General features: G+C 40.9%; 1 protein-coding gene across 2 annotated transcripts in view; it reads right to left on the bottom strand.

Moving 5' to 3' along the window:
* Positions 1–13273, bottom strand: part of adkb (adenosine kinase b) — a 100933-nt gene extending 87660 nt beyond the window's left edge. The window contains exons 1-3 of one of the 2 annotated variants that reach the window (XM_054598894.1): positions 13158–13273; positions 9551–9625; positions 9382–9435 (exon numbers count right to left, since the gene is read on the bottom strand). In XM_054598894.1, the coding sequence (XP_054454869.1) occupies positions 9382–9435; positions 9551–9625; positions 13158–13186 (158 nt within the window). In that variant the 5' untranslated portion in view covers positions 13187–13273. Of the gene's footprint in view, positions 1–9381; positions 9436–9550; positions 9626–10500; positions 10614–13157 lie in introns of those variants that run through there. The other variant, XM_054598895.1, reaches the window with a different exon arrangement.
* Between the last annotated feature and the right edge of the window lie 287 nt (positions 13274–13560).

Here is a 13560-nt window from a genome sequence, read left to right as displayed (position 1 = left end):
ACAAGTCAGGAACATGGTGATGTTTACATTCCTGGGCATGGAGCCTCCACCAACGTTTCCCCATCAAGTGAAATATGAGAGCTTCCACTATGAGTGTTCTCTGCCCAGAGTGACTCACGAGTTCCTCTCTCACCTCCCCCAAAAAAACGATTATTTACACGAGGCAATAATTCAAGATTTGCTCCTCTAAGGCCTCTCAAATGGAGGGCAAGGCGAGCCCGTTTACCCAATCCCTCTTCATTCGCCCTTTTGATGTTAGCCTATCTCGATAAGACCGGATGAGTGCCCTAAAATCCCCGTCGAGTGATTTCACAGGAAGAACAAGTCTCTGTTAATCAATGGCTAGATTGGATCGGGATCCTCGGGAGTGGTCCGCCTGAAAGTCCTCCCGAGTGTTTGAGTGCACACCGGGGTAATTCATCGCTAATGATCACCGCGGCACCCCACTCGCCTGCGTTCGTCCTTATTTAATTGCCTCATTCACGTTTAAACAGCTTACAAATCACGCGGACAGGCAGGGAAACACGATCAAACGGCCTCTATCGCTAATCAGGGGAGGGCAAGGGGAAGTAGTGAGAGGACTGGGGGTTCTTTGCTGCTCCTCTTGGGGATTAGGGAGGAGGAGGAGGGCTGTACAGGAACGGTAAATTGTCTCTGCTTCTGCCATAGCAGGCAGGTACGTTTAAAACAGGCAGATCCATCTTTCTCTCTCTCTCTCTCTCTCTCTCTCAGAAGCAGAGAGGAGGCCGTACCGCTAAAAGGCTTTGGTAATCCCAATTTCAACACAAGGCATCTGGAGTGGAGACAGGTTCCACCATTGATTAGATTCCCCAATCAGTGTGCGCATCCTACACCAGCCTTCCTTGGTAGTCTGGAGGCAGTACAAGGCCTGATGCACAGTAATTGTTTCCATAGGTCAGGAGGAGGGAAAAAACAGCTCGGGGACGTGATGAAAGGGAGATGGAAAGGGTGAGGAATATTGTTGTTTTTTTCCCCCCCCAATTAAATTGTTTGTCAAACCCTTCACAAAGGGTTACGCAGTTTATCTGTTTAAAATCAATACGCTCGTCTCAGTGTGAAAGCTTGTCCCGACACAAGACAGGCCCATTAATTATTCTGTTCCGCGCGCTATCGCCGGGCCTGCTCAAGGTTGAGCCTTATCTTTTCTTATTTCAAATCAATAATTATCTTCTACCTTGCTCGCACTCCCCCTCAGAAATAGATGTGCTTTTCATTCAATGCCTGTAGTCTCTCTCACACACACACACACACACACACACACACACACACACACACACACACACACACACACACACACACACACACACACACACACACACACACACACACACACACACACACACACACACACACACACACACACACAGGAAGAAAGCAGAATGAATAGGACATTCTTATCAGTGGAACATTAGGGCAGGATGGGAATAGATGGCGAAGAATGAGACGCATAAAAGTACTGAACACAAATGAGTCATGATTCAAACAGCGAGCGAGGCCTTGTTCCCCCATCCTCTGACATCTTCTAATACACTACAGTAAGGGATGAAAGTTGATTTACACAAAAGCATCATGAGATCGCCATCCTCAAGGCTCATCTCAGGCTATCTCAATCCATTTGTTTAAATCCTTGTTCAGCAGAGAAAACCTGCCTCGAGTCCCTCGGGGGCAAGAAAACAACAACAACAACAAAAAAGAACGACTTCAGCCGCGATGAGCCTCTTTGCATTATAGACTGGATGCACAATTAATGACTGCACAATTACATGGTCATAATGAGTGAGTAATTGCATTAGAATGCAGAAACAACAAATGTACATCCCTTTAATAATCAGCCGATCCGGCGGCAGCGCAGCAGCCCATTTGTTGGCATTAGCCGAGGACTGCTGTTTGTACTTAATTAGGCTGCACTCAAGGATTAGGCGCGGGGGAAAAAAAAATCTGGTCATGGAGGATGAGTTCATATTATTTCCTCTTAAAATGTCACAGGTTTTTGGCTTTCGCGCTGCAGAGGGCGGCGTTGTTTGTCACACTGTACTGTGTGGATGTGGTAGAGGGAGTGCGAGTGTGTTTGTGGGGACGAGAGAGAGAGAGAGAGAGAGAGAGAGAGAGAGAGAGAGAGAGAGAGAGAGAGAGAGAGAGAGAAAGAGAGAGAGAGAGAGAGAGAGAGGAGCGTGTAAGCAAAGATGGGGCTTCTGGTCGTTCTCTTGAGGATTCAGATTCGAAGCCGAGGCACAAAGCCGTTGAGACGTCCCCCTTATCTAGGAGGTTGATACCAGGATCTCGGTGATTCAGAGCACTTCGTGTGAATAATTCCACCAACACCCCCTACTGCGGGGACCATATGGCCCAGTGTGAACTTTAAAACACACGGGGAGTGTTGCCGTTCACCAGTCAGGCCTCACCATCTCTACCCCCGCACAGGCTAGGTGTAGAGAAACGATCAAGCTCAGATAGCTCACGCTAACTAGCCTACATGTGTACGCGCTGCTGCCATCATTGGCTTTTCCTGTGTGACTGCTGGGGATCAAAGATGACTATAAATAGCCCTGAGCATGCTTTTCTGAACTGAACATGCTGTATGTACTGGCTGAGACGCCCACATTTTAATTATAAAACGCTCTTTAAAAAAGGGGGAGTTGGAGGGAGAGGAGAGGAGAGGAGGAGGAGAATGTGAGGGGGGGGACGCCCACATGCACAGAGATGTGGATTATGTTTGTTACACTCCCTTTGACTTGTGAGGTTTTCTTCTGGCACCACCTGCTGGCGGTCACCTACGACAAGAGGCATTGCATTTGCAGCTCTGGCGAGGACGAGCAGTAATTATGATTGCATCAGCCATCTCTCATGATGCAGCATGTACGCTTTATACCCAGAGCCATCAGCCTGCATCACAGGGGGCTAACCCACTTCATCATAAAGCAACGGCAGTTAGGAGACACGGGGCTTCGAGTCGTTTCGATTATTTGTGAAGTTTCCTTGTTTTATAATTCAAAAGGTCTAGATCCACATTTCTTACAGTTGAGTACAGCTCTGGTGAGCATGTCAGATTTATGCAAGCGGCCCCAAATCGTCGGATTCATGCACATCAATAAAACATCAAGAGCAGCGCAGGCAGCAGCTGAACATGTTTCTGATGTCTCAATTACCAGTCGAGTGCCATTAATCTCTGCTCGCTCTCTTTTGGCTCAGAGGTCGGCTGATGGATGCAGGCCCGCGACCTTTGCCCTCAGCGGCAGGGGGAGCCGGATGTTCTGACCCCCCCACCCCCCCCAGCGGGGACGGCGGAGGTGAGTTTAAGTACTGTAGTACAGCACTCAGCCTCAGCAACAGACAAGGGAGCTGGGAAGTAAAAAAAAAAAGAAAAGGGGGGGTGGTGGTGGTTGTAATGTGTCTACACACTCAGTCAAGCATGAGTGCATCCAGTGAAGTGGCACCATGGCAGGCACATGCAGCTTCTGCACGCATGCTTGCATGTGAGCAGACACAACCACACACGCAAAGGGGGGTGGGGGGGGAGGGTGGGGGGGGGGGGAGTGTTTCTCCTCCTGACACACCAGAATAGCTCCGCCGGGGGTTTCTAGCACTCGCAGCATCGCTTCGTTATATATTATAAACACAAAAACAAAAGGGAAAAAACAGGGGTAGAGTCAAGTGTTTACAGAGCAGAATCACACACACACACACACACACACACACACACACACACACACACACACACACACACACACACACACACACACACACACACACACACACACACACACACACACACACACACACACACACACACACACACACACACACACACACACAGTTTAGCATGTACTCAGTGAGAGAGGCCTTTGTTGTTTTCCTCCCAGTAAGCAGATTGAGCTGCGTGGCAGCAGCAGGGGTGTGTGAGATGTACACAGACAGCAGGGTGTGTGAGTGGAGAGGCACCTCCACTGATCTCCTGTGTCGTGTGATGATGTGTGTGTGATGTGTGTCTCAATCCAGCGCTGATCCCCCTGAGTCAGCCCTGTCAGTGATATGAGCCTCCCACCCTCTCTCCCTTTTTCTCTCTCTCTCCCCTTTTCTCTCTCTCTTTCCTTCACCATCCGGAATGCTAATAACAGCCAGCCACTAACGCTGCAGCCCTGAATTATTCATTCAGCAGAGGGTCACACGGCATAATGAGGAGTTTACTCTCATTCTGGATGCGATTGTGACGCTGCTAATCTGCATTTAGCACAGAGAAAGAGAGAAAGGGAGGGAGACGGGGGGGGGGGGGGGGGGGGGGTATAGAGAGAAAGCAGGAGGAGGGAGGGAGGATGAGCACTGATGAACTTAATTGCTGTGAGCAAACAACCTCTGAAAAGAGTCACGCCATCATCCGGAGATGAGAAAGTAAACAATTAATTATCGTCGGACAGAGGGAGTCATAAAACAAATGTTTGAACGTGACTAATATCCAGGAGCCGGCTGATCTTTTTTCCTTTTTTTTTCCATTTCAGAGGTGACAATACACTCACTGTAACAATGACTCACTCATTTGACACACTAATAATCATTAGCTCTAATATGATATGGTTAACAAGCCCAAGAGGGCCTGGCTGAATGGTATATTATGCAATGCTGCATGTTCTTAACAACCTGTAATGCCCAGTTATCCTGGAATGAAGTGCCTATTTGCCCACATTCTAATCTCCTGCAGAAAGAGGCGTGTTTTTCCATTATGTTGACATGTTTCCTACAGAGACAACTTGGGGTGCAAACAGCAGGCAACTGTTGCCCCCTGTTGGATATAAAGGGTACACATCCATTTTACCAAAGTTCAATACTGAGGAAAAAAAGGGAGAAGTTAGAATAAGATATCAACCAACTGCTAACACCATAAATATTTGAAAGGCCTACAATCAAAGACATAACAGTATGAACTTAAAGAGACAACACTACTAACAATAGAACTCTACTGAGACTATACTGGAGAGTTATTATCTGATCATCTGACATAAAGATTTAAAATACCCCACATCTTTACAAGTTCTACAGTCCATTAAACAGACACCCTGCTTTTGCAGATATCAAACTTACATTTTAAACCACAGGATGGCAGCAGTGACTATACAAGTGACCCACAGCATTACATCTGACAATAGGCCTTTATCACAGCAGACATTGTTAAACTAGCCACCAGGACCCTGGAACCAGCTCACCCAAGTGGAATGCAGTTGGTATTAATGTTATCAATTACACAGTTCCTGCGATGGCAGATGAAAATGTATGCTGTTAATATCACCCACTAAAATATAGAATGATACATGTCTAGGCAGGCAGAAAGGAAGTCAAACACATGTTGGTTTCCTCTCACACCCCAATATCAAAACATCCAAGGCATCCTCTGAAAGAACCGCAAAGACCCGTGCATTTACTGCCACCAACCACCACACTGTTACCAATGTGTTATAGCCAAGTATTGAGAAGCAGAAGCTGCCTTGTCTGGAGGAGCGATGAGATTACTGGTATGCGATTGTGGCAGTGCTCGAGATTGCACTTCATGAGTTCTGAATTTACTTTAATCGTCGTTAGTATTTATCTCTTTTCTTTTGTGCCTTTATTAAACAGGAGAAAGTATAGATACAGACAGGAAACATGGGGGGAGAGAGAGGGGGAGAGAGAGAGAGAGAGAGAGAGAGAGAGAGAGAGAGAGAGAGAGAGAGAGAGAGAGAGAGGAATGAAATACACAAACACCGGGCCGGAAACAAACCAGGACACTGCAGTTTTGCATCTTAACCAACTAGTGGAGTATTCAGCAGAGCAGATACGCCACCATTTTTTTTATTAGGGCTGCAACTGTTTGATTTCCTAAACAAATCACTGTGTCTCTTGATTTTTCCTTAAATAACTCAATTACTAATACAACGGTGATATCATTAGAACATTTTCTCTGTCCAACCAACAGTAAGATAATCATTTTATTGTGATGTAAAGCGGATTCTTATTTGAGAAGCTCGAACCAGCAAATTCTTGTACATTTTTGCTTGATAAATGACAAAAGAATGTGTTCAAGTAAATGTCTGTCGGTCAACTAATCAATGCTACTGATACTTAAAGTTTCCATAGCAAAAAAACTAAAGCGGTTTGAATTAAATTTGAAATCAACTGTAACTTGTAAAACATGATGAGAAACGAAAAAGGCATCAAAAGTCACAGTTGAGGCTTATTCAGGGAACAAAAAAGAAGAAAAAAGAAAACGCACTAAGTCCCCAGCCAGTACTAACGGGGATGTTGATGGTTTCTTCAGCAGGCAATTCCTCAGCCACAACAGGATTATATGGGCTCTGCTGTGACTAGATAATTGAATTCAGGCATGGCCACAGTGCACTGCATCCAATGATCTCTCTCCCACCAGGGTGATGGGGAGGAAAAAAATGAATCGCGTTACACTCTGTAGGTTCAGAAGCACAACAATAGTGTTAGTCGACTAGACTTGTAAGTCTATTGTGGCCCTTTTAAGTAATGATGTTATTTGTCAAGACAATGCAGTCAAGTTCTTCTTCTTCTTCTTCTTTAATGGACCAATGACCTTGTGAATGACCTCTTTGTAGTAGTAAGCCAACATCCTCAATAGGAATACTGGGGCTCATATCACAACATCTAAAGTTTAGACGTAGAGCCCTCGGAGCCAAATTTGTGATTGTGGGCTACACAAAATAAATTGAATTGAATTTAGATATAAATTTGTGGAAATGAGGGCGAGTGTGCTGGTGTGTGTGTTACTGGAGGGGACATGCATTGAGATGTATTGTGCTGGGAATAAAACCGCCAAAGCCGCATGTTAATCCTGCCCTGACCTTGTGCAGAATGCGGAGGGAACGGTGTCTGTGGGGCTAAAGATAACACCGCTGCCTTTGTGCCGGAGGAGAACAACACTGCTGATGATGCTGCTTTGTGCCGCCGCCGCTGCTGCTGCTGCCGCCGCCCAAGGTCACATGTGTCCCTTTGTCATGTAACAAGACCTGACAAGGTAGCGCATTGTAAAAGGTACAGACGATCTGATGTACTGATCTGTCTGTTCCCATTTATTGTTTGTACATTACTCAGGTCCTTTTATGATTTTACAATTGTGATTTCTGCACTGGGATTTGCTTTGAATTTACCCACGAGACACTGAAACAGAGGTTATTGCTTCTCAGGTACGAGATCGTTCATTTTGCGTTCCACTAAAATTAGACGTCATCGAACTAGAAAGAGAGCAAACACCTCTGCCAAGGCTGCATGGATAATCCTCTACATTTGCCAGTTCAACAACAGAGAATGTTTACAGCTGTTTAATTTACATCTGGGTCCAGATATGCATCAAAGTACAAGCACAACATAGAAATCATGGAATAATGCGAGACATTTTTTTTTCTTTGAAGTAATGCAGAAATTGTTTATGAGTTCACTGTTAAAAATGTTCAAAGATGCCCACCAAACTTCACTGAAACAACTTTGTTATATTCTGAGACTAAACATACAGACGAACAAAGAAACAACATATTTGGCAGCCATAACAGCCAAGGCTTTCATATTTAATGTTATAAAAATGTGAATTTAAAAGCTTTAAGCCATTTTACTTGAAAATCAAGAATATGTTATGCTTATAAATCTAAACTGACTGGAGAAAAAAAAATAGTATGTGCGTACAGAAAACGCTTCACCTGCGATGAACCGAACAGGAGAGGTGTCCCTTTTATCCCCAGACCAGCGGTATGAATTTGGGTTTAGAAAGTTAAAGAACAGCACTTGTCCCTCCGAACTCATTAATACTGCAGAGGTGCCCTTTAGCAAATTACCAAAGTGCTCAAGTGGAGCTCCTGAGTGGCCAGCTGATTAGAGTTATCTAGCTCCAACAGATAAGACAGTGGTTGTTCTGAACACCTCTGAGGTGTGAATTACATGCCACGTTTGGAAAGCTCCGTCATGAGCAAAATTAACAAGAGAAGCTCAGGAATCAGTGAATACATACGCGTGTCAAAGAGTCACTAAAACAATAACTTAACTGCCTGATTGATCCACGAGGAGGTTATGTTTTCTGTTGTTTCTGTACAATAACATCTCGTTGAGAGTTGGACCAAAGGCCAAAAGCTAAATCCAGGAATTTTTTTATAGATTTTACAAGGTTTTTATTTATCCTTGTATGACAGAGTTGCAAAACACAATTTAGATTCTAGTCCCAATTTGCTACATAGGAAAGAAAACAAACGACAACAAAAGACAATAGTATAAATGGAGGGCTGAGAATGAATAAATGAGTCTCACAGCCAGAGGAAAGAAGCCGTTTTAAAGTCTGCTGGTTCGGCAGCAGATTCTTCTGAACCTTTTGAATCTTTATACACATTGTAAAATATGGTCTTCTTGATTATCTAACTATTTTTCCTCATAAACAACTGCACTCACACTGCTGAATAAAAACTCCCACCTCTGTGGTATGGTGCTGTCTCCTAACAAAAAGGGTTTCAGTCTAGTGTGAAATGTGCCAAAAAAAAAGATGTATGAAACCTGAGGCTACGGCTTACAACTCTGAAAGAATAACGTGTTGCTGTGTATTCAGAATGAAACTGGCAGTTAGACCAGATAGTCTCGTGTCTTTTGCTACCAAGATAAATTATAAAAGATCAGTCATTATCGTTTTTAAACATCCTGAAAATGGTTTAGAAGAGGCAAGCACATAAGAAATGTTTACATATCAGGAATATGGAACATGTGATAATTGTTATGAGCGTGAAAATTGTTTAAAACGATTTAAAGACTACAACAGTTCACCATCATCTTACTTACAGATTGGCATTTTAATTTTAGTTTGTCAGTTTACCGCCTACGCCTACGTTTACCTCCAGGGGCATTTCAGAAGAGCCTAGTGGTATGTTCAGGGACACGCAACCATGATTTCGAGGAAGGTTGAAATACGACTGTTGCATCCGCTTTCAACTGGAGGGAGGGGTCTGGAGAAGGAGCATGCAAGCTCAGCAAAGCCCTTCTCGAATTGAATAATAATTCATTCATTTTGCATCAATCTAATGGAAAGCAGTTAAAACGTGCTGTAAAAAATATCTATGAATAACTACTATTTAGCCCAGAGCAGTTGTAAATTCAGAGGCATCCTGGTATAGTTGGCTCAAAAGTCAGTATGGGAAAAATGTGCGTGCGTGTCAAGTTGCGCAGCTCCCAGTTACAGAGGGTTGATTTATAACTGGGCTATTTTGAGCAGAGCTCAGTGTCAAGATGGTAGTAGTGGGTATGAATGACCAGTGTATCCCTTATTTGGTTCCATGTCATTTTTAACATTTTGTGTTATGCTACTGAAACATGTGGTGTCCACGTGAAGCTTTGACTCACAATGCTTTGTGTTTGTCTTCAGCGAGGATCTGGTCATTGAGCTTCAGCCCGAACCTTTAAGAAAGATTACAGAGAAAACATAAACGTCAGTGTGTTTTAGGTCAGATACTGCACAGAAATATGAACAGAAATATCAACATGTCAGTGAAACACAGCTGTTTAGACTTACTTGTCAAGGAAATCTTTGTCCACAACAGCTGAAATGTCCAGCAAGGGATTCCCCATCCCAAAGAGTGTGTTTTCACTGTAGGGGAGACAACAACTTGTATTATGCAGACTCCCACTCGCCAGCTCTGCACGAACAGAGGACGCAAACAATCTGTTGCGGAACAGAAAACCATCTGTTTCTGATTTGTTTAAGTCACTGAAACTTTGATGAGGGATGGACCTGTGTTTCACTGATGGCTCTGTGACCTGACATTCTCTGTACTGTCAAGCATGTGGAGAAAATAAAGCTACAGAAACATAAACAACTGCAAACGAATGAGCTCATTACAGACTAATGAGATCCCTCCTCAGCTTGCCCTGAGAAATGTTAAACTGTCAATTATAGAGTTTATCATTTTTTTTTCTTTTTACCCCCCATCCAGATGGAGATTAGTCAAATGAAAAGAAGGCACTTTAGCACAATGAAAAGATCAAAATAAAGAATAATCTCAGATGTGATGTCTCAATGTTCTCATGTAGAGACATGTGTAGCATGTGCCCCTCATTCATAATGCAAGCTTAGACTGTGTGTCAGCTGTTTTAAATTTAGCATTTTCTCTCCATAACCCTTTCTTTTACAAGATTTCACAGTGGTAAAGCCTACAGAGTTGTTATAACATGTTACCCAATTTTAATAAAACACAAGACACAAACATATTAAATCTCTGGTTAAGACCACATGGAGAAATAATTGCTCTCTTGTGCAGCATTTGGAGTTTTACGTGATCTGCAAGAAGATCCAGACCCACTGAAGACATCTCAACTTTATATATCAGCTTTAAGGTCTGACAGACAGTGTTTTAAACCAACCCAATGAAAGACTGACAGTGCTGTGAGCATAAAAAAAGACAATCATTAAAGCAAAATTGTTCCCTGTGGACACACTGGAGGATATTGCTATTTGGATCTTACCTTGGAGTTGGCATTGTGTCAGAAAAGTCAGCAGTCTAACCTGATGATTAAATGTGTTAAAAGCTTCCTACTCTCTGTCAAAGCAATGTGCTTTTGAACTACAGGAACTTCAGCTGCACATTGATCAACAGTGACTGGTTGGTGGAGGAAGTGGGCGGGCCTTAGTATCTTCTAGGCATACGATTGGCTACCATGTTCCAATTATTGGAAAGCTCTCTGTGTTGCATTTGGTGGCAATGGGAAATAAGGTGAACACCAATAAAGTTTTAAAAAATACATTAAAATGAAAACTATTTTTTTTATTTTTTTTAACTATACACATTATGTGTTTATTCGGATATAATTTAATAACAGTTTTAGTTACAGAAAATATCATCAAGTATTAGAGCTGTATACCAACATTATATAAATCAGCCTTTAACAGAAGAACATATTCATAGTTTTGATTTTGTTGCTGTTCAACATCTTGCAAAAACCACAAAGCACCAAAACATCATCATAATATAGTTTGTTTGAAACTTTTGATCTACTCGTACCTCTCCTACACACCTGTCTCGTGTGTGTGCAGTGCTTTTTCTGCTCCTCTGTATCTAAAATGTGTATTATATTTAAATCTCAATGGGAATAATAACTTCTAATCCTATGGCTGTGTGTTTTAATTTATTTTGGTGGGGTGGCACTTTTGTTTACATTTGGATCATGGATTAAATTAATGACTTTTATTGGTGATTATCAAAGTATTTAGTGTGGTGAATTGATAGTATTGTGATATCACTGGGTCACCTGCATCTTATCAAGGACCACAGTGAATACAAAATGGTCTTGGGCTACATGCCATCCTCCATTTTGTTGTTTGTGGGGGACTAAATGTCCTCACTCTCATGACTTGAACTTAACTTAAGCAGACTAAGCAGATGGCATTGTAATATTTTGCCTACGCTTACTAAAAGTGTAAATGTTAAGAGGTCAAACGAGCACATTTTTCTGTTTGTTCCATTTTCGACTGTGATTAAATTCTCATTGTTTGTTGCACTAAATGGCCTTTCCCCTGCTTACATTACGAACTCCTTCGCCCAAACCAGTCTGTCAGAAACATGAGATGCTCTTGCAGTGCAGGGTTCAGGACCAGTGCTATGGCGACATTGAATTACTCAGTAGCCCCCCCAAAACCATGCAACTAGGCCTAAATCACAAGTTTAACAGAGTAGGAAAACACAGGTGTTACTAATAACATTAACTATGTCTATGGTGAGCCAGCATGCACAACAGCAGGACCTGGAAACTGAGCAGCAACATGAAATTCAGCTTTGAATAATCTGTACTGTGACATGTCAAATGTAATTCATGAAAAAGGCCATTGTCCTTTCTCCCCTTGAATTTCCCAACCATTACGTTGATTGTGGTTTTCTCTGTTAGGAGCCTGAGCATGTGGATTTTAATTTATTTTTCTGCACCTTGAAGCAGTGTTGATTGACTTTGTTTAAAGTACAATATAAATACTGTTAAGTGCATTACATTTGCCAAATTTCAAGTCAAGTGAATGCTGCACCATTAACTTAACATTATGCATGATAGCAACAAGACAATATAGCTGCCTGCCATCTCTGCAAATGGTATGTTAATATATGCTTAATTATGGATCATAACACACACACACACACACACACACACACATATATATATATAATATAAATATATATATATATATATTTATATATATATAATATATATATATATATAAATAAATATATATTATAAAAATATATATATATATATAAATTAAAAAAATTCTATATATATATAAATAATATATATATAAAAATATATATATATAAATAAATAAATTTAAAAAAAATATATATATATATATAAATATATAAATAAAAATATATATATATAAATATAAAAAATATATATATATATATATAAAAAATATATATATATATATATATATATAAATAAATATATATATATATATAAATATATATAAAAATATATATATATATATATATATATATATAAATAATATATATATATAAAAAATATATATATATATATAAAAAAATATATATATATATATAAAAATATATATATATATATATATAAAAAATAATATATATATATATATATAATATATATATATATATATAAAAATATATATATATATATATATATAAATAAATATATATAAATAAATATATATATATATATATATATATATATAAATAATTGTATTAATTGAAAAGTTTCAAGTTTAAAATATAATATTAAAAATATTTACACTATTAAAAGTTTGACAGCATCACTGATGTTTGTTTAGCACCTGTCAATTAAAAACCCCCAAACTAATCACATGTTTGCATAAAACACTTCTAGTCTCCAGGTCATGTGATGAATGAACCCACCCTGCCCTGCTAGCAACGGTTAGCATGGTTACAACCCAGCGTTGACTACGTAACGCTCGATACTAACGGCCGCTTCACGATGCAACGTTCCAGAGGTTCAAACCGCTTAGCGCCTCATCACCCCGCACCTCCCGCTGACAGTTCACCTCAACGTCACACAGCCGTTAGCACCCATCAACGGCTAGCAACGGTTGCTAACCGTCCACAAGCATCACTCGTCAAATAGCAGGAAAACACCGTCGGCGCGTTTACCTTAACTCCGTGTTCCTCCCCGACGACATGTTTATTTCTTCCCACAAATAAATAATATATATATATTATTATTATTATTATTAATACACGGCTGTGTAGACGCAGCTGAGCCCGGGAAAACCACTGCTCACTGCTGGGGAAGAGGCGAGCAGGAACACAGGCTGCAGCTTCCTCTCCCAGCTGATTATAATGAATATTATAATGAATAAAATGACAAACACAAGCATGCAACCTTGGAAATAAAAATAATAAAAATAAAAATGGTTTAGTTAGCCATTTCTCCTGCCCCAGCCCGTGTGCATATGACTCACATAAAAGGGCAGGAACAGATATAACTAGAGATAATAAAGCTCATTATCACAGTGTCCACCCACATTAAGTTCAACTTCACAGCCTGCACAGT

Source organism: Anoplopoma fimbria, chromosome 5, assembly GCF_027596085.1.
Source record: "Anoplopoma fimbria isolate UVic2021 breed Golden Eagle Sablefish chromosome 5, Afim_UVic_2022, whole genome shotgun sequence".
Taxonomy (NCBI): domain Eukaryota; kingdom Metazoa; phylum Chordata; class Actinopteri; order Perciformes; family Anoplopomatidae; genus Anoplopoma; species Anoplopoma fimbria.
This window is presented reverse-complemented; position numbering and strand designations above follow the sequence as displayed.